The 21,682-nt window shown below is 52.4% G+C and overlaps 1 protein-coding gene across 1 annotated transcript; it reads left to right on the forward strand.

Annotated features, from left to right (window-relative positions):
• Positions 1-736: 736 nt before the first annotated feature.
• mecp2 (methyl-CpG binding protein 2) lies at positions 737-20,496 on the forward strand. Its single transcript, XM_033016048.1, has 3 exons — positions 737-1,072; positions 17,280-17,615; positions 19,229-20,496. Exons 1-3 carry the CDS (start codon positions 990-992, stop codon positions 20,415-20,417), a joined length of 1,608 nt encoding a protein of 535 aa, XP_032871939.1. The 5' UTR covers positions 737-989; the 3' UTR covers positions 20,418-20,496.
• The last annotated feature ends 1,186 nt before the right edge of the window (positions 20,497-21,682 follow it).

Raw genomic sequence — 21,682 nt, forward strand, 5'->3', positions numbered from 1 at the left:
CTAGACTGTGGCTGCACCCGCTGAGTTTCTCCAGCATTTTTGTCCACCTTTGATTTTCCAGCATCTGCAGTTTCTTTAAACTAAATGTTATAGAAACATAGAAAATAGGTGCAGGAGTAGAGGCCATTCGGCCCTTCGAGCCTGCACCGCCATTCAATATGATCATGGCTGATCATCCAACTCAGTATCCTGTACCTGCCTTCTCTCCATACCACCTGATCCCTTTAGCCACAAGGGCCACGTCTAACTACCTCTTAAATATAGCCAATGAACTGGCCTCAACTGCCTTCTGTGGCAGCGAATTCCACAGATTCACCACTCTCTGTGTGAAAAATGTTTTCCTCATCTCGGTCCTAAAAGATTTTCCCCTTATCCTTAAACTGTGACCCCTTGTTCTGGACTTCCCCAACATCGGGAACAATCTTCCAGCATCTAGCCTGTCCAACCCCTTAAGAATTTTGTAAGTTTCTATAAGATCCCCCCTCAATCTTCTAAATTCAATAATCTGCCATCCCTTGTTATTACGTCACCTATCCGTGTTCCTTGGAGATGCTGTCTGACCCGCTGCGTTACTCCAGCACTTTGTGTCTTTTTGTTTTGCAAAGCAGCGGCTGCAGTTCACTGCCTCGAGACTGAGAATGTGTCTTGTTCAAGGTGTGGGGTGTGTGGAAATTCCTCCACTCGGGCTGAGGCGCACCACAGCCACTGATTACGTATGTTCCCACTTCCTGCTGGCAGGCTTTCCGATTGTTAATCCAATTGGAATTCTTCCCTTGGATGTTCCACGGCTCGGCTGAATTGTTATTTCTTTCATTTATTTGCATATTATTTTCATTGGCTTTTTTTTAATCCAGTCGGCTCGTTGCATGCAGGCTTTTGCTACGTTTAAAACTTATCTGATCTTTTGGGTCTTTCATCCTGTTTGCCGGGGCCTGTCTTTCGGTGCTGCTTTTGAAGTTAAGGTGGCTCCTTTGTCTTGGAACTTTGGAATGAAGTTAATCCTGAAGAGCAGGCTGCACAGTGCCAGCGGAGTTCGGAGCTGTTCCCCCATACGACTAGGCTTCCCTGGCTGGTGAGTGAACTCGAAGCGGCAGACTAAAGGGCCTGTCCCACTTGCTTGCAGGGGTGGAAATCCCGGGGGGGACCAGTGGGACACGTCCCCTCCTGTTTTGAGAGGTGGGGGGACCGTCCCCCCCCCCGCCCCGCCGCCCCCATTTTTTGTAATCCGGATTTTAAAACCCGGTGAAATTTCCGCGAGACAGTGGGGGTAGGACTGCTGATCGAGGGCGCCGATTGGACAAGAGGGACGTCGGTCAGCAGGCAATGGGGGCAGCACAGACCTGCGCCTCATCCACAGCCAGGATCGATCCCGGCGCTGTCTCGTCCCCACCCGAGAACCCCCCACGCCCGGGGGTGGCCAGAGACGTTGGGAGTCAGACGGGCGTGGTGCCCCCAGGCCCACAGCCAGCTCAGAGAAGCAGCGCTAAATCCAGCTCAACTCTGCCTGTCCCGCCAGGTTAACCTACAGCCCTGCCTGGACTTGCGGGAAATATGGCCCAGGTTTACAGCCAGCGCAGAGAAGCAGCGCTGGTGTCCCGTCAGTCCAGGCAGGGCTGTAGGTTAACCCGGCGAGACAGGCAGAGTTGAGCTGCATTTAGCGCTGGATTGAGCCTCCAAAGCCTCGCGTGTGTGTGTGAGTGCGCATGTGCGTGGAGCTGCCAAGAAATTGTGTCCTCCCCCGGTCCCCTCCATATTTTGATAGCGATTTCCGTGCCTGCTTACGTGTCCTTGGCATGCAAATGATGTGACCGCGTTGAGGCGCACGTGCATTGCGGGGCCGGTCCCACTGAGAAGCGCGGAGGGCTATGTAGTTGTGCGTGACATCGCGCGGAGCTCCGAAATTTTTGAAGCGAACGAAATCTTCGTGCGCCAACGGCCTGTCGCGTAACTGACGGCCAAAGTGGGACAGGCCCAAGCAACGTCTCGCCTCCAACGATAGCCGAGCTCGGCCTGGGGCTCACGGCCGTTGCGGTCCGGATCCGCCCCACTTCTACTCCCAGAGCGGGGCCAAGAAAATTGAAGATAGACACCAAAATGCAGGAGTAACTCAGCGGGACCGGCAGCATCTCTGGAGAGAAGCAATGGGTGACGTTTCGGGTCAAGACCCTTCTTTTCAGACTGAAGAAGAGTCTTGACCCGAAACATCACCCATTGCTTCTCTCCAGAGATGCTGCCGGTCCCGCTGAGTTACTCCAGCTTTGTGTCCATCTTCAAATGACGGCAGGGAAGCACCGATTTGGGACTTGCCTTCCAGACGAGAGGGCCTGCGGAGATTATGGCCCCGACCAAGGGGGAACAATGGAGGACTGGCTGTACTTTGTGCCTTCCACCACAGTGAAGAATGCTGTGGTGGATGTTTGTGTTAAAAATTTAGTGTGTATTGTGTGTTCTTTTTGATTGTTCCGCTGCTGGCAAGTTCATTTCACTGCACTTTATTGTGTATATGAGGAATAAAACTGATTGATTGAGAGAATGGAGCGGCTGGGCTTGTACACTCTGGAGTTTAGAAGGATGAGAGGATATCTTATTGAAACATATAAAATTATCAAATCGAGTTTATTGTCATGTGTCCCAGATGGGACAATGAAATTCTTGCTTGCTGCAGCACAACAGAATATTGTAGGCATAAATACAGAACAGATCAGTGTGTCTATATAGCATAGACCATATATATATACACACACATAAATAAACAGATAAGGTGCAATAGGCACTTTGGGGTTATTAAGGGTTTGGACACGCTAGAGGCAGGAAACATGTTCCCGATGTTGGGGGAGTCCAGAGCCAGGGACCACACACAGTTTAAGAATAAGGGGTCGGCCATTTAGAACGGAGACGAGGAAACACTTTTTCTCACAGAGAGTGGTGAGTCTGTGGAATTCTCTGCCTCGGAGGGCGGTGGAGGCTGGTTCTCTGGATACTTTCAAGAGGGAGCTAGATAGGGCTCTTAAAGATAGCGGAGTCGGGATATGGGGAGAAGGCAGGAACGGGGTACTGATTGGGGATGATCAGCCATGATCACATTGAATGGCGGTGCTGGCTCGAAGGGCCGAATGACCTCTACTCCTGCACCTATTGTCTATTGTGTGCAAACAGTTTCTGTGATTGATTCTGCCCTTTGTACCTCTGAATTGGATTCCTGCCTTCCATTTGCTGATTGTTTGTTCAAGGACTTCAAACTCTTGTAATTAATTTATTCCCCTATCATGTCGTTCAGTTTTAATCGACGCTCTGAGCAAATTTTAAACCGTTCTGCAGCGCCCACTTAAACCTTTCCGATATATACTCGTGAACATTTAAAATTCTGTTGCTGCAATTTTAGGTGACTGCTCCACAAGCGACTCCTTCCTCCCCCCTAGCCCACCTAGATTAGCACTGTTTCTCCTCTCCCACCTAAGCTCGCCAACTTTCCCGCTCCCAAATAAGGGACAAACGATCAAAATACGGGACAAAATTCCCGACGGCAATTCGTCGACCGACTCGCCCGTGGCCCGCTGAATGATGAGTTGGCCCCGGGTGCTGGACTGCACACAAAGCCCAGCCGGCGGGCCAGCTGAGGAGTTTTGGCTCACACGCAAAGTCCGGCGCCCTGTCCAACTCATGAACCCATGATCGGCCCATGAGAAGGAGGGGTGGTGGTGGTGTCGGCGGTCAGCGAAGGTCCGAAGGTCGGACAGCTGGCCGGGCTACCGACGGGGCCACGAGCGAGGCGCTGCTGCTGCACTACGTCCGGGACGGGTGAGGCGGGGTCCGACCCGACTGTCCCCTCGACCCGAGTAACAGCGGTCAAATACGGGACAAGGGCGGTCCCGTACGGGACAAACCAATTTAGAGGCCAATGTACGGGATGTCCCGGCTGATACGGGACAGTTGGCGTCCCTACTCCCACCCTGTCTCACCCTCTTTTACTTCCCTTCTCCCCACCTGGAATCAGCCATTTCCTCTCCACCCCGGTCCCCCAATCCTGGTCAGGGTGGGCCGAAGGGCCTGTTTCCGTGCTGGCCCTCAACAGAAGATGTTTTGGAAATTAACAGAAGATGCTAGGAAGGATGTCAACAAAATAGAGAGAGTACAGAGGAGATTTACTAGAATGTTGCCTGGGTTTCAGCAACTAAGTTACAGAGAAAGGTTGAATAAGTTAGGTCTTTATTCTTTGGAGCGCAGAAGGTTAAGGGGGGACTTGATAGAGGTCTTTTAAATGATGAGAGGGATAGACAGAGTTGACGTGGATAAGCTTTTCCCATTGAGAGTAGGGAAGATTCAAACAAGAGGACATGACTTCAGAATTAAGGGACAGAAGTTTAGGGGTAACATGAGGGGGAACTTCTTTACTCAGAGTGGTAGCTGTGTGGAATGAGCTTCCAGTGGCAGTGGTGGAGGCAGGTTCGATTTTATCATTTAAAAATAAATTGGATAGGTATATGGATGGGAAAGGAATGGAGGGTTATGGTCTGAGTGCAGGTAGATGGGACAAGGGGAAAATAAGTGTTCGGCACGGACTTGTAGGGCCGAGATGGCCTGATTCCGTGCTGTAATGGTTATATGCTTTGGAAAGGTCCTCTGTCCATTCCATCCACGGTTGCTGCCTGACCTGCTGAGTTTCTCCAGCACCTGGTATATTTACACAGCAAACACAAAATGCCGTTCCCTCCACAGTTGCCGCCTGACCTGCTGCCATCCTCCAGCACTTTGTGTGTTGGCCGTGTAAATATAACTTGTTTGACACACAAGAGACCTGGGTTAGATATACCAACCTATAATTCAATCCCAGCTATCCGCTATTCCAACACTGAAACCTTCAATTAGGCTGCTGCCTGGTGGAGTCAAGTCAAGTCACTTTTATTTCTATAGCACGTTTAAAAAACAACTCTCGTTGGCCAAAGTGCTTTACATTGGTGGAGGTACTAACGTTATACAACAGTGGTTCATAGATTAAGTACATACATCACTACATACATATAGCCCTCACTCAAAGGACGTCAAGAAAGGCTTGGGAGTAGAGATGAATTTTAAGTCTCGGCTTAAAGGAGTCGATGGAGGGGGCAGTTCTGATGGGAAGAGGGATGCTGTTCCACAGTCTAGGAGCTGCAACCGCAAAGGCGCGGTCGTTCGCCCCTGAGCTTATGCCTAGACCGCGGGGATGTTCGGTAACCCCAAGTCGGCCGATCTGAGGGACCTGGAGGTGGTGTGGTGGGTGAGCAGACGTTTGATGTAGGTGGGGGCAAGCCTGTTAAGGGCTTTGTAGACTTAAAGGAGGATCTTGAAATGTATTCGGAACCGCACAGGGAGCCAGTGGAGAGAGGCCAGGATCGGGGTGATGTGGTCCCTTTTTCGGGTGCCCGTCAGGAGTCTCGCTGCGGCGTTTTGGACCAGTGAAGAAGCCATGGTTTACATTAGCTGCCTTGTCATGGCTTGAGCTGTCTGCTTCTCCCTGCTGAATAACCAATCTGCTGCGTAGCTCCATAATACTGCAGCAGTGTGCGTCTGTGTGGCGTCTGTCAAAAGCCTTCGATTGGGATTCTCTATTTTTCTCTCCTGCACGCTATAAATAGCTGCCTTTTCCCCCCAACTCTCATTCATCTCTCTGGAGGAATAGGTCGGGTGGAGTCTCTTGCCCAGAGAACCAGGTTTAAGGTGAAGGGGAAAAGATTTAATAGGAATCTGAGTGGTGACCTTTTAACAGTTGGATGTGTGGAATAAGACAATAGGTGCAGGAGTAGGCCATTCGGCCCTTTGAGCCAGCACCGCCATTCAATGTGATCATGGCTGATCATCCCCAATCAGTACCCCGTTCCTGCCTTCTCCCCATATCCCCTGACTCCGCTATCTTTAAGAGCCCTATCTAGCCCTCTCTTGAAAGTATCCAGAGAACCGGCCTCCACCGCCCTCTGAGGCAGAGAACTCCATAGACTGCCCTTTTCCTCTCCTTGATTGATTGGGACAACCGTAGCCAGGAATCTTGCTGTATCTCCATACCAAACTAAACCTCCACTGTGGACCTCTGCGCAAATGCTAGCTCTCTGACCTGCGCACTCCTCAGCATGCCGGAGTAACTCAGCAGGGCCAAGGGAAACGGACAGGGTTCCTGCCTTCTCCCCATATCCCCTGACTCCACTATCTTTATGAGCCCTACCTAGCTCTCTCTTGAAAGTATCCAGAGAACCGGCCTCCACCGCCCTCTGAGGCAGAGAATTCCACACACTCACCACTCTCTGTGGGAAAAAAAGTGTTTCCTCGTCTCCGTTCTAAATGGCCGACCCTTTATTCTTAAACTGTGCCCCCTGGTTCTGGACTCCCCCAACATCGGGAACATGTTTCCTGCCTCTAGCGTGTCCAAGCCCTTAACAAGTCTGAAGAAGGGCTTCAGCCCGAAATGTTGCCTATCTCCTTCGCTCCATAGATGCTGCTGCACCCGCTGAGTTTCTCCAGTACTTTTGTGTACCTTAACGATCTTATATGTTTCAATGAGATATCCTCTCATCCTGGCCAGAGGAGGTAGTTGAGGCTGGGACTATCCCAATGTTTAAGAAACAGTTAGACAGGTACGTGGATAGGACAGGTTTGAAGGGATATGGGCCAAACGCATGCAGGTGGGACTAGTGTAGCTGGGATGTTGGGGAAGTTGGGCCGAAGGGCCTGTTTTCTTACTGTATCACTGACTCTCAACACAGTACTCTGTAAGCAATAACCTCTAAACCTGTCCTATACCTGTACCTGTTTCAATGTTGCGATAATATCTGCCTCAACTACCTCCTCCGGCAGCTCCTGCCATACACTCACGCACGGAAATCGCTATCAAAACATGGGGGGGGGGAAGACACAATTTCTTGGTGGCCGCGCATGTGCTCGCACACACGCACGCGGCTCCGTCCTTGAGCTCTGTGGACGGTAACATCGGGAGCTGACCCGGTTGGTGACCTATTCCGAACTCCAGCAACAGCAGCTTTCTTCCCTCTGCTACGATCACTGAAGAAGGGTGCCAACACCAAATGTCCACAGATGCTGCCCAACCTGCCGAGTTCCTCCAGCACGTAGTATTTTAGCATCTGCGATCGGTCTCTTGTGTCTCCTGTCTACTAATGTTTAGTTTAGAGATACAGCGATCTTCGGCCCATGCCAACCAGCAATCCCCGCACACTAACTCTATCCTACACACACTAGGGACATGTTTATATTTAGACTAAGCCAATTAACTTACAAACCTGCACGTGGGGGTGGAAACCCACACGGTCACGGGGAGAAGGTACAAACTCGGTGCAGACAGCACCCATAGTCAGGATCGAACCCGGGTCTCTGGTGCTGTGCGGCACTACCTACCATTCCCCATGCCGCCCAAAAGACAGAGGTTTAGTCTAATTGATCGTGTTCGGCACAAACAACTCTTTGCACGCTAGTGTCGCCAACTGTAACGGTATTAGCCGAGACATCCCGTACATTGGCCTCTAAATTGGTTTGTCCCGTATTTGACTGCTACTGCTCGGGTTGAGGGGACTGTAGGGTTGGAGCGCCACGTCCAGCCCCCGCCTCACCCGTCCCGACGTAGTGCAGCAGCAGCAGCAGCGCCTCGCCCGTGGCCCCGTTGGTCGGCAGCTCGGCCAGCTGTCCGACCTTCGGACCTTTGCACTTCCGCTGCCCACCGACACCACCCCTCCTTCTCATGGCCGATTATCGGTTCATGAGTTGGACGGGGCACCAGACTTTGCGCGCGGGCCAAAACTCCTCAGCTGGCCCGCCGGCTGGGCTTTGTGTGCAGTCCAGCACCCGGGCCAACTCATCGTTCACCGTGGGGGTCAACAAATTGTCGTCGGGAACTTGTCCCTTATATTGACCGTATGTGCCTGATTTGGGAGTGAGAAAATTGGCGACACATTGCACACCATCCTGCCAATGGAATATTAACCGGTGCAGTGTGAAACTGTGTGTTGATCTCGATATGACTCATTCTTATCAAGCTAGATAAATAGTCAAACCTTTTATCAACATTAGGCTGAGCAGGCTAGGTCTCTGTTCCTTGGGGCGCGGGAGGATGAGAGGTTATCTTATACAAGTGTACAATATCATGAGAATAGATCGGGTAGATGCACAGAGTCTCTTGCCCAGAGTAGGGGAATCGAAAACCAGAAAACATAGCTTTAAGGTGAGGGGGGGGGGGGAAGAAAGAGTTAATTAGATCCTGAGGGGCAACTTTTTCATGCAAAAAGTGGTGGGTTTATGCAGGGGCAGAAATCCTGGGGGGGGGGACACGACGCCTCCCGTGCTTTGAGAGGTGGGGGACAACCCCCCCCCCCCCCCCCCCCCAACATTTTGTAATCCGGACTTTATCAGACGCTTTTTAAGGGCTGAATCGGCCAGTTCGCGGGGCCTTTTAGCGCCCAGCGCGGCTTAAAATCAAACCGCTGCATCGAGGCGATCGAGGCTCCCGATGTTGAAGCCCCCGCCGGCCGATGAAAGACCCCCCGCGAAAGGGCCAATTCAAGCCCAACGATTCGGGGCGGACGAAGCTGCTGTTGCTGGAGTTCGGAGTCGGTCACCAACCAGGTCAGCTCCCGATGTTACCGTCCACGGGGCCTACGGCCGAAGCCTCGCGTGTGTGCGTATGCGCGGCCACCAGAAAATGGTGTTCCCCCCCCCCCCATGTTTTAGCAGGGATTTCCGTGCCTGCCTGGGGTCAGGATTGAATCTGGGTCTCTGGCGCTGTAAGGCAGCAACTCTCTCTACTGCTGTGACGGAAGTAGGGTATCGGAAAAAGATCGGTGGCAATTTTCCCCAATAAGACCGGGGGTTCTCCTGGTTAATTCGTCCCTTCCCACCCAAACCACCCGCTCCCACGGTACTTTTCCCTTGCAACCGCAGGAAATGCTACTCTTGTCGCCTTACCCTCCCCCCTCAAATCCATCCAAGGACCCGAGTGGTCGCTCCAGGTGCGGCAGAGGTTCACCTGCACCTCCTCCAACCTCATCTATTGCATCCGCTGCTCTAGGTGTCAGCTGTTCTACATCGGTGAGACCAAGTGCAGGCTTGGCGATCGCTTCGCCCAACACCATTAACCAACCTGATCTCCCGGTGGCCCAGCACTTCAACTCCCCCTCCCATTCCCAATCCGACCTTCCTGTCCTGGGCCTCCTCCATGGCCAGAGTGAGTCCCACCGCAAATTGGAGGAGCAGCACCTCATATTTCGCTTGGGCAGTTTACACCCTGGCAGTATGAACATTGACCTCCAATTTCAGGTAGCCCCTGCTTTCTCCTCCCCTTCCCAGCTCTCCCTCAGCCCACTGTCTCCGCCTCTTCCTTTCTTCTTCCCGCCCCCCCCCCCACATCAGTCTGATGAAGGGTCTCAACCCGAAATGTCACCTATTCCTTCGCTCCGTAGATGCTGCCTCACCCGCTGAGTTTCTCCAGCATTTTTCTCTCTCCAGTATCCAAGGTCAGCCCTTGGCCTTCATTTGTAAAAAGTGATTAGCTGGTGAACATGTGGAGCTTTCTGTGTGCCAATTAGCCACTCTGATATTGCAGAAGTGCTTCAGAAATGTTTTGCCCGCACAATGCACCAAAAGCAAGAAAGGGCTCGACGCAGATCAATAATTAAATTTCACTGAGTTTTATTTTAATTAAAAAATTCTCCTAAATGGAACCGAGAGGGCAAAAAAATAATCGCGAGGCACTAAGAACTGACAAAAATGTTGGAGAAACTCAGCGGGTGAGGCAGCATCTATGGAGCGAAGGAATAGGCGCCGTTTCGGGTCGAGATCCTTCTTCAGACTTCTTCGACCCGAAATATCACCTATTCCTTCGCTCCATGGATGCTGCCTCACCCGCTGAGTATCTCCAGCATTGTTGTCTACCTTCGATTTTTCCAGCATCTGCAGTTCCTTCTTAAGCAAAGAACTGCAGATGTTGGTTTACAAAAAAAGGCATGCTGGAGTAACTCAGCGGGACAGGCAGGCAGGCAAGAAGGAATGGGCGAAGTTTCGGGCGGAGACCCTTCTTCAGCCTGCGGTTCCCCGTTGAAGGGGGGATCTTATAGATACGTACAAAATTCTTAAGGGGTTGGACAGGCTAGATGCAGGAAGATTGTTCCTGATGTTGGGGAAGTCCAGAACAAGGGGCCACAGTTTAAGGATAAGGGGGAAGTCTTTTAGCACCGAGATGAGAACATTTTTATTCACACAGAGAGTTGTGAATCTGTGGAATTCTCTGCCACAGAAAGTAGTTGAGGCCAGTTCATTGGCTATATTTAAGAGGGAGTTAAATGTGGCCCTTGTGGCTAAAGGGATCAGAGGGTATGGAGAGAAGGCAGGTACAGGATACTGAGTTGGATGATCAGCCATGATCATATTGAATGGCGGTGCAGGCTCGAAGGGCCGAATGGCCTACTGCTGCACCTATTTTCTATGTTTCTATGCAGAGTCCCGGGTTTCGATCCTGTGGAGTTTGCACGTACTCCGAGTCTGCGTGTCTTTCCTCCGGGTGCTCGGGTTTCCTTCCACGTCCCAAAGACTTGCCGGTTTGTGGGTCAATTGGCCCTCTGTAAATTGGTCCTAGTGTGTAGGGAATGGATGGGAAAATGGGATAACTTCAAACTTGTGTGTGAACAGGTAATCGATGGTCACCATGCCGATGGGCTTGTTTCCATGGTGTGTCTCTGAACTAAACTACGCACAGGCAAAGGAGATTAGGTTGTTCACATTAGGTCAATCATATGAGATTGTTAAGGGCTTGGACACGCTAGAGGCAGGAAACATGTTCCAGATGTTGGGGGAGTCCAGAACCAGGGGCCACACACAGTTTAAGAATAAGGGGTCGGCCATTTAGAACTGAGACGAGGAAACACTTTTTCTCACAGAGAGTTGTGAGTCTGTGGAATTCTCTGCCTCAGAGGGCGGTGGAGGCCGTTTTCTGGATGCTTTCAAGAGAGAGCTAGATATGGCTCTTAAAGATAGCGGAGTCAGGGGATATGGTGAGAAGGCAGGAATGGGGTACTGATTGGGGATGATCAGCCATGATCACATTGAATGGCGGTGCTGGCTCGAAGGGCCAAATGGCCTACTCCTGCGTCTATTGTCTAATTGGCTTGGTGTAAATGTAAAATTGTCCCTAGTGTGTGTGTGTGTGTGTGTGTGTGTAGGATAGTGTTAATGTGCGGGGATCGCTGGTCGGCATGGACTTGGTGGGCCGAACGGCCTGTTTCCGCGCTGTATCTCTAAACTAAACTAGTGTGTGAACGGGCGACCGCTGGTCGGCGCGGACTCTGTGGGCCGAACGGCCTGTTTCCGCGCTGTATCTCTAAACTAAACTAGTGTGTGAACGGGCGACCGCTGGTCGGCGCGGACTCTGTGGGCCGAAGGGCCTGTTTCTGCGCTGTATCTCTAAACTAAAATAGAAAAAGTGGTGGGGGAGCAGGGCCAAGATTCCTGACTGAGCTATGCAAGTGTGCGAGCATTTGCAGAGAAGGGTGTGTCTGAGTTGATCCTTGCCCTCTGGATTTGCGATGCGGATCTCCACCCATGCACCAGAGCGTGCGTCCGTTTTCACACGGGCGGCGGGAGGGAACCTCGGAGCCAGCAGGAAGTTTGTGTTTGAAAATTTAAAACGGCCCAATGACTGCACCGCAAAGCGATTTGTCTCACCAGCAAGCAACAGGGCATGGAGCCAATCTGCCTGGCTTGTCTTGGCGTCTCTTCCTACTCCTCAGCCATCGTAAAAACCAGAGCTGTAGTGCGTTCCAGTTAGCTGAGTGTCTCGACCCGAAACGTCACCCATTCCTTCTTGGTTCTTGGTTTCTTGGTCCTCCAAAATATTCCAAATGGAATTTAAACTGGAGGTGGTGAAGGGAGGGCTTAAGCCAGAAAGCCCGATCTCTCTCCCCAACTCTCTCTCTCTCTCCCTCTCCCCTCTCTCTCTCGCTCTCAGATGAAGGAATATTGGTTATCGATGGCTCTCGCCCTCCCTCCCCCCTCCCCCTCTCCTCCCCCTCCCCCCCCCTCAGGAAGGGGCAGCACCCTTCCCCCCGTCTTCCTCCGCAACGTCCGGCTCGCCGGACTGAGGGGAGAGGGGCCGGGTGGGGGGAGCGGTGGAGGGGGGGGGGGGGGATCTATTGTCATTCCTTGGTGGAGCTCCAGAGACCCGGGTTCCATCCTGACCTCGGGTGCTGTCTGTGCGGAGTTTGCACTTCCGCCATCTGTTCCTGTGGATATCGTCTGTGATTCCGACCACATCCCAAATACGCGCGGGTTTGTAAGTTAAATGGCTTCAGTAAAATGTCCCCTGAGTGCCTACACACTTAGAAACATAGAAAATAGGTGCAGGAGTAGGCCATTCGGCCCTTCGAGCCTGCACCATTCGCCATTCAATATGATCATGGCTGATCACCCAACTCAGTATCCCGTACCTGCCTTCTCTCCATACCCCCTGATCCCTTTAGCCACAAGGGCCACATCTAACTCCCTCTTAAATATAGCCAATGAACTGTGGCCTCAACTACTTTCTGTGGCAGAGAATTCCACAGATTCACCACTCTCTGTGTTGGAAAAAAAAAAATTCTCATCTCGGTCCTAAAAGACTTCCCCCTTATCCTTAAACTGTGACCCCTTGTTCTGGACTTCCCCAACATCGGGAACAATCTTCCTGCATCTAGCCTGTCCAACCCCTTAAGAATTTTGTAAGTTTCTATAAGATCCCCCCTCAATCTTCTAAACTCTAGCGAGTACAAGCCGAGTCTATCCAGTCTTTCTTCATATGAAAGTCCTGCCATCCCAGGAATCAGTCTGGTGAACCTTCTCTGTACTCCCTCTATGGCAAGAATGTCTTTCCTCAGATTAGGAGACCAAAATTGTACGCAATACTCCAAGTGTGGTCTCACCAAGGCCCTGTACTTGGGGGGCCACGACTCTTCAAACCCACCCATCCCTGGGATGTGGGGGAAATCCCGCGTGGTCGGCCACAAGGAGAACGCGCAAATTCCGCGCAGGGGGCGGTCAGGATGGAAGTCGGGTCTCGGGCGGCGTGTAGCAGCAGCTGTACCCGCCGCACTCCGCCTCTGTTATTACCTCGTGCCTAATTTCTCTCTTAACTGGCTCGCTGGAACATTTTCACAGCACAATTAAGTCGGCTAGTCAAATTAATGTCAGATTAAGATGGGGACTACGGGTCTGGTGTAAGTGAGCCAGATGAGTTTTTAATGATGGACAGCGTCGTTTCACAGTCATAATGACTGATTTTAGCTTTTATTCCAGATTTAACGAATAACAGATAGCACGGCTGACTGACTCCTTGTCTCATGGTTCTCATGGAGCCCTTGTTCATAGAAAATATAACACAGCAAGCATCAACCCCTTCAGCCCACAATGTCCGTGCCGAACACGATCTCCACTGCCCTCAGTTTCCCTCCGTTCCCTGTAGACCCGTGCCGATCTAAAAGCCTCTTAACTGGAGCGGCTGGGCTTGCAGAAACATAGACAATAGGTGCAGGAGGAGGCAGTTCGGCCCCTTCGAGCCAGCACCGCCTTTCATTGTGATCATGGCTGATCGTCCCCAATCAATAACCCGTGCCTGCCTTCTCCCCATATCCCTTGATTCCACTAGCCCCTAGAGCTCTATCTAACTCTCACTTAAATCCATCCAGTGACTTGGCCTCCACTGCCCTCTGTGGCAGGGAATTCCACAAATTCACAACTCTATGGGTGAAAAAGTTTTTTCTCACCTCAGTCTTAAATGACCTCCCCTTTATTCTAAGACTGTGTGTGTGGCCCCTGGTTCTGGACTCGCCCAACATTGGGAACATTTTTCCTGCATCTAGCTTGTCCAGTCCTTTTATAATTTTATATGTTTCTATAAGATATATATATCCTTCTAAATTCAAGTGAATACAAGCCTAGTCTTTTCCATCTTTCCTCATATGACAGTCCCGCCATCCCAGGGATCAATCTCGTGAACCTATATCAGAGCTCTATCATAGGGAGAAGGCAGGAACGGGGTACTGATTGGGGATGATCAGCCATGATCACATTGAATGGCGGTGCTGGCTCGAAGGGACAAATGACCTCTACTCCTGCACCTATCGAGGATTTCGTTACACTCTACGAAACCCTGGACGAAGCGCTACAAGACGTCCACAAGCTCCGACGTACCCGCTACGTACATTTTATGTGTTTACCACGAGTTTGATTTTGTTTTTAAACTCAATAGACAATAGGTGCAGGAGTAGAGGCCATTCGGCCCTTCAAGCCAGCACCGCCTTTCAATGTGATCATTCCCAATCAGTACCCTGTTCCTGCCTTCTCCCCATATCCCCTGACTCCACTATCTTTAAGAGCCCTATCTAGCTCTCTCTTGAAAGCCTCTAGAGAACCGGCCTCCACCGCCCTCTGAGGCAGAGAACTCCACAGATTCACCACTCTCTGTGAGAAAAAGTGTTTCCTCGTCTCCGTTCTAAATGGCCGACCCCTTATTCTTAAACTGTGGCTCGTCGACCTTTTTTACATATGAGGCGCAAATGACTGCCAAGTGGGACAGGCCCTTAAAACTAATTTCTCGGTTTAATGTGCAGGGCAGTGGCCTAGATAACTGCAGTAGCTGCTCATAGCTGACATTGTTCAGCCATTTCATTCAAGCTGTATTATTTCACAGTGGTTTTTGTCTCCTGGTGAGTTATCGGAAACAACAATCCAGGCAGGACATTTTCTCCGAGCTGTGTTTAGTTTTGTTGGCCAGGCCACAGAACAAAAGCTTGCTTTGATGAAAACAAATTCCAAGTGACTGGGGAGTGGGGGAAAATGAATTGAGTTTCAGAAACGCTCGGCTAAAACTGAGACTGAAAGGAAGGCGAGACTCGGCTCCTCGGACTCAATCAAAATGATAGCAGGCAGCCTTGGAAGCCTTCAGGGCCTGTCCCACTTACGCGACCTTGGCTCGCAAATTTACGCGATCTTGTGGTCGCTTGAGGCGTACGGGCACCGTATGGCCGCGCGGGGCCGGTCCCACTTATAAGCGCGGAGTTGTGCGGGGCTGGTCCCGACATCGCGCGGGGCTCCGAAAAACTAACAATGGCCGAAATCTTCACGCGCCAACGGCCTGTCGGCGCATTGCGGTCGTACGCAACATCTTGACGGCGTACGCAACATCTTGACGTCGTACGCAACATCTTGACGGCGTACGCAGCATCTTGACGGTGTACGCCTAGTGCGTGGCGTTGCGTGTTGACGTAACTGCCCGACGCCCAAATTCAGTCGGCCCGCCTCCTGCCCAGCTGATTGGTAAGAATTACGCAAATTGCGTCACGCTCGAACTTCGTGAGAATTCAGCTTCCGTTTGGTCGCACCAAACGCACGCAATCGCATGCAAGTGGGACACGCCCTTTACCCCATTACTCAAACCTCACGTCAAAAACCTTGGCGTGATATTTGACTCGGCATTGAAATTTGACAAACAAGTCAATGCCGTGGTAAAAGCTAGCTTCCAGCTTCGGACGATAGCTAAAATAAAAACAATTCCTCCAGTTTGATGACCTCGAAAAGATCATCCACACATTTATCTCCTCCCGCCTAGATTACTACAACTCCCTCTACACTGGCATCAGCCAATCTTCCCTGTCCCGCCTGCAACTGGTCCAAAATGCCGCAGCGAGACTCCTGACGGGCACCCGAAAAATGGACCACATCACCCCGATCCTGGCCTCTCTCCACTGGCTCTCTGTGCGGTTCCGAATACATTTCAAGATGCTTCTTTATGTTTACAAAGTGCCCCCACCTACATTAAAAAGTCTGCTTACCCACCACTCCACCTCCAGGTCCCTCAGATCGGCCATCTTGGGGTTACTGAACATCCCGTGGTCTAGGCATAAGCTCAGGGGCGATCGACCGCGCCTTTGCGGTTGCAGCTCCTACACTGTGGAACAGCATCCCTCTTCCCATCAGATCTGCCCCCTCCATCGACTCCTTTAAGTCGAGACTTAAAACTCATCTTTACTCTCAAGCCTTTCTTGACGTCCTCTGAGCGAGGGCTATATGTTTGTATTTATGGATGTACTGAATCTATGAACCACTGTTGTATAACGTTAGTACCTCCACCAATGTAAAGCACTTTGGCCAACGAGAGTTGTTTTTTAATTGTGCTATGGAAATAAAAGTGACTTGACTTGACTTGAAATAAGAGATTGGCTGGCGAGTCCTCTCGCTGTGGCAGCAAGTGTAAGACAACTCTATTAACCTACGAACCACCAGGGCATTCATAGCCCAGTCGTGCTCCGTTCATAAGTTCCAAAGTGATAGGAGCAGAATTTAGGCCATTCAGCCCATCAATAGACAATAGGTGCAGGAGTAGGCCATTTTGGCCCTTCGAGCCAGCACTGCCATTCACTGTGATCGAGGCTGATCATCCCCAATCAGTACCCCGTTCCTGCCTTCTCCCCATATCCCCTGACTCCGCTATCTTTAAGAGATTGAGGGGGGATCTTATAGAAACGTACAAAATTCTTACGGGGTTGGACAGGCTAGATGCAGGAAGATTATTCCCGATGTTGGGGAAGTCCAGAACTAGGGGTCACAGTTTAAGGATAAGAGGGAAGTCTTTTAGGACCGAGATGAGAAAATCATTTTTTACACAGAGAGTGGTGAATCTGTGGAATTCTCTGCCACAGAAGATAGTTGAGGCCAGTTCATTGCCTATATTTAAGAGGGAGTTAGATGTGGCCCTTGTGGCTAAAGGGATCAGGGGGTATGGAGAGAAGGCAGGGAATGGGATACTGAGTTGGATGATCAGCCATGATCATATTGAATGGCGGTGCAGGCTCGGAAGGGCCGAATGGCCTACTCCTGCACCTATTTTCTATGTTTCTAAGAGCCCTATCTAGCTCTCGCTTGAAAGTATCCAGAGAGCCGGCCTCCACCGCCCTCTGAGGCAGTGAATTCCACAGACTCACAACTCTCTGTGAGAAAAAGTATTTCTTCGTCTCCGTTCTAAATGGCCGACCCCTTATTCTTAAACTGTGTGTGTGGCCCCTGGTTCTGGACTCCCCCAACACGGGGAACATGTTTCCTGCCTCTAGCGTGCCGCCCCCAAGCGCGCTCTCACCATATTCAAGGGTGTAGACGAGAACGGAAGAGGTGATGGGTCGGGCTGGTTTAGGGGGATATGGGCCAAACGCGGACAGGTGGGGCATGTGGGTTAGCATGGACAAGTTGTGTTGGAGAGCCTGTTGTGACGGTGTGTGCGTTTTTTGCAGTGAAGACAAGGCCGAGGACAAGGAGCAGGCCGGCCAGCGGGAGAAGCTGGTGAAAGTGAAGAAGCACAAGAAGAGGGATGAGCGCGAGGAGGAAGGGGAGGACAAGGTGCGGGAGCCGCCGGCGGAGGCTCTGCTGCCCGAGCCTGCCGACGGCGCCAACGCCGAGACCGCCGAGCGGGAGGGGGCGGTGGCGGCCACCCCCAAGCCCCGCCGCTCGCTGATTCGGGACCGGGGGCCCCTGTACGAAGACCCCACGCTGCCCGAGGGGTGGACCCGCAAACTGAAGCAGAGGAAGTCGGGCCGGTCGGCGGGAAAGTACGACGTCTACATCATCAAGTGAGTGTAACCCTCCACTAGGCACTGCCTACACTGACTAAAATTATAACATGGTAATTACTAAATACTAAAGGCATGGAGAATTATGCCTATCTTAGAAACATAGACAATAGGTGCAGGAGTAGGCAATTCGGCCCTTCGAGCCTGCACCGCCATTCAATGTGATCATGGCTGATTATCCAACTCAATATCCTGTACCTACCTTCTCTCCATACCCCCTGATCCCTTTAGCCACAAGGGCCACATCAAAATTGTGTACAGTTTTGGTCTCCTAATCTGAGGAAAGACATTCTTGCCATACAGTACAGTACAGAGAAGGTTCACCAGACTGATTCCTGGGATGGCAGGATTTTAATATGAAGAAAGACTGGATAGACTCGGCTTGTACTCGCTAGAATTTAGAAGATTGAAGGTGGATCTTGTAGAAAATTCTTAAGGGGTTGGACAGGCTAGATGCAGGAAGATTGTTCCCGATGTTGAGGAAGTCCAGAACAAGGGGTCACAGTTTGAGGATAAGGGGGAAGTCTTATAGGACCGAGATGAGAAAATAAAATTTCACACAGAAAGTGGTGAATCTGTGGAATTCTTTGCCACAGAAAGTAGTTGAGGCCAGTTCATTGGCTATATTTAAGAGGGAGTTAGATGTGGCCCCTGACCACGGGTGCTCTCTGCACTGAGTTTGTACGTTCTCCCCATAACCTGCGCGTATTTTTTTCCGATTTCTTCTGTGTCCACTTTCAATAGACAATAGGTGCAGGAGTAGGCCATTCAACCGTTCGAGCCAGCACCGCCATTCAATGTGATCATGGCTGATCATCCCCAATCAGTACCCCGTTCCTGCCTTCTCGGCATATTCCCTGACTCCGCTATTTTTAAGAGCCCTATCTAGCTCTCTCTTGAAAGCATCCAGACAACCGGCCTCCACCGCCCTCTGAGGCAGAGAATTCCACAGACTCACAACTCTCTGTGAGAAAAAGTATTTCCTCATCTCCGTTCTAAATGGCCGATACCTTATTCTTAAACTGTGTGTGGCCCCTGGTTCTGGGCTCCCCCAACATCGGGAACATGTTTCCTGCCTCTAGCGTGTCCAAGCACTGAATAATCTTATATGTTTCAATAAGATACCCTCTCATCCTTCTAAACTCCAGAGTATACAAGCCCAGCCGCTCCATTCTCTCAGCATATGACAGTCCCGCCATCCCGGGAATTAACCTGGTGAACCTACGCTGGGCTCCCTCGATAGCAAGAATGTCCTTCCTCAAATTAGGGAACCGAAACTCACACAATACTCCAGGTGTGGTCTCACTACGGCCCTGTACAACTGCAGAAGGACCTCTTTGCTCCTGTATTCAACTCCTCTTGTTATGAAGGCCAACAGGCCAAAACTGCACACAATACTCCAGGTGTGGTCTCAACAGGACCCTGTACAACTGCAGAAGGACCTCTTTGCTCCTGTACTCAACTCCTCTTGTTATAAAGGCCAACATGCCATTCGCTTTCTTCACTGCCTGCTGTACCTGCATGCTTACTTTCAGTGACTGATGAAAGTCCGTCACAGTCTATCATGCTTTCACGTGTTTATTGTGTTCCCTTTTTGCTCTTTGTGTCTGCAGCCCGCAAGGGAAGGCGTTCCGTTCCAAGGTGGAGCTGCTGGCGCACTTCGAGAAGGTGGGCGACACCACCCTGGACCCCAGCGACTTTGACTTCACCGTCACGGGTCGTGGCAGCCCGTCGCGGAGGGAGAAGAGGCAGCCCAAGAAGCCCAAGAGCCCCAAGGCCTCGGGCACGGGGAGAGGTCGGGGCAGGCCCAAGGGCAGCGGCAAGGACAAGATGGTGCGCAAGGGCAGCGTGTCCAAGAGGCTGTCGGCCAAGAGCGCGGCCAAGCTCCTGGTCAAGATGCCCTTCTCCGCCCCGCTGCTGCCGCCGCCGAAAACTGAGGGCGCCACCTCCTCCGCTTTGGGGGAGCAGCCCCCCAAAGCGCGCAAGGGGGTCCCGGGCAGGAAGAGGAAGTCTGACACCAAACCGCAGACGGTCCCCAAGAAGAGGGGCAGAAAGCCGGGCGGTGGCGGTGGTGGCGGCGGCGGCGGCAGTGGTGGTGGCTTGGGCGGCGGCGGCGGAGGAGGAGGAGGAGGAGGAATCGGCGGTGGCAACGCCGTGCCAGCGCCGAAGAAGAAGGCGGTGAAGGAGTTGGCGGTCAGGCCGGAGGAGGTCACCCTGCTGCCCCTCAAGAAGCGCAACCTGGGCGAGGAGAGCTCGCCGCTGAAGAAGCGGAAAAGCAGCCGCATATTCGACGAGGACGCTGGCGTGCCGCCGGTGCTGGGCAGGACGGCGCCGGCCGCGGCGGAGGGCGGCGGTGCGGGGCCGGAGCTGTCGCTGCCGCTGCCGCCGCCGCCGCCGCCATCGTCGGCAGTAGACGGGGGCGAGAGGAGCGGCAGGGGACAGAGGGGCGCCCGGGACAGCAGCCCCAAGGGCCGGGGTCCCGCCGCCGCCGCCCTCAAGAAGGAGCCGCCCCGCCCGGCCGAGGCCAAAGAACCGGGACCCGCGGAGGCGTCGGCACAGGAGGCCGAGGGCTCCCGAGAGAGGGGAGGGGGCTGCTGCCCCCCCCCGGAACCCAGAGACTTGAGCGGCCGGCCGTGCGCGGAGGACAAGGACAAGCTTCCCCGCGGCCGTGCCGACCCCGACCTGCTCCCCACAAAGACTGAGATCCCCGACAAGGGCCGCCCCGTCATCTCCGCCGCGCCGCGCCCTGCCCGGGAGGAAGCGGCCGACAGCCGGGCAGCCGTGTCCGAGAGGGTTAGCTGACTCTGGACGGGCGAGCGCCGGGGATAGGAACTCGACAAAACAAACAAACAAACAAACAAACGACAAACAAACAAACAAACAAAAAAAAAATGTAACCCCCAACGAGGCAGCTGTGGTGTCTTTTTTTCCTCGTTTGTGAGTAGGGCTTCTGTGAAGGGGGAAAAAAAAAACCGGCGGCTTTTTACAGACCCATCGGAGCTCGGACCACCTTGGACGTTTGTGTGGGGCAAGATTTAATTTCTGATTTCCTCCTTTTCGAAGTGTTTGCGAATCTGTCGTGGTCAAAAAATGTCGCGTCTGTCTTTCTGTGTTTTTGCTCGGCCCTTGATGACGATAGCCAGTCGAGATTGGGAACCCTCCCCTTACTCTTTCCCCCCCCCCCCCCCCCCCTTCTCTCTCTCTCCCTCCCTTCCCCTCAGAGGAAGGGGGGGTGGCGGGAGAAATGAAAAGCTTACTGTGCCTTCTGCGATGTGACCGTATATCTCACCCTCGCCCCCTCCCCTCCCCTCCCCTCCCCTTGGTGGCCAAGCCATGCCGAGGAGGCCAACGGTAGATCGGACGGGATGGGTTTGGTTTTGGGGAGGGGAGGGGAGGGGAGGTGAATTTTGTGGAGGGGGGGGGAGAAGGTGAATTTTGGGGGGGGGGGGTTGTCTTTTGGTTACGAGCGTCCCATCAGAAGCGAAGCTGGCGCCCGGAGGCAAAAGAGCGTAAAAACAACAAAACAAAAAAAAGTGGGTAAGATGTTTTATTTTTGTGGGCCCCCCCAGCTGTAGAAAGTCCTTTGGCAGATCTGTAGCGGAATGAGTGGAAGGAGGGACGGGAGGGGTTGCACAGTTGCCGTCAGAGTGCACCCGTTCAGCTTGTGAGCGGTGTGTGCGCTACCCCACGAGAAAGGGGAAAGGCCGCCCACCCCCGTCCCGTCTCCCCCCCACCGCGTTGCACCCAGGGAACTGCAGATGCCGGTTTACACCCAAGACAGACACAAAATGCTGGAGTAACTCAGCGGGACGGGCGGCACCTCCGGAGAGAAGGAACAGGTGACGTTTCAGGGTCGAGACCCTTTCTCGCACTGAGAGTCGGGGAAGAGAGAGAGAAACATTGAGGCATGGAAGGTTTAAGAAAGAACTGCAGACGCTGGATAAATCGAAGGTGGACAAATTCAGATGCTGGAGAAACTCAGCGGGTGAGGCAACATCTGTGGAGCAAAGGAATAGGTGACGTTTCGGGTCAGTCTGAAGAAGGGTCTCGACCCGAAACGTCACCTA

This window comes from Amblyraja radiata, unplaced genomic scaffold (genome assembly GCF_010909765.2).
Source record: "Amblyraja radiata isolate CabotCenter1 unplaced genomic scaffold, sAmbRad1.1.pri S103, whole genome shotgun sequence".
Classification (NCBI taxonomy): domain Eukaryota; kingdom Metazoa; phylum Chordata; class Chondrichthyes; order Rajiformes; family Rajidae; genus Amblyraja; species Amblyraja radiata.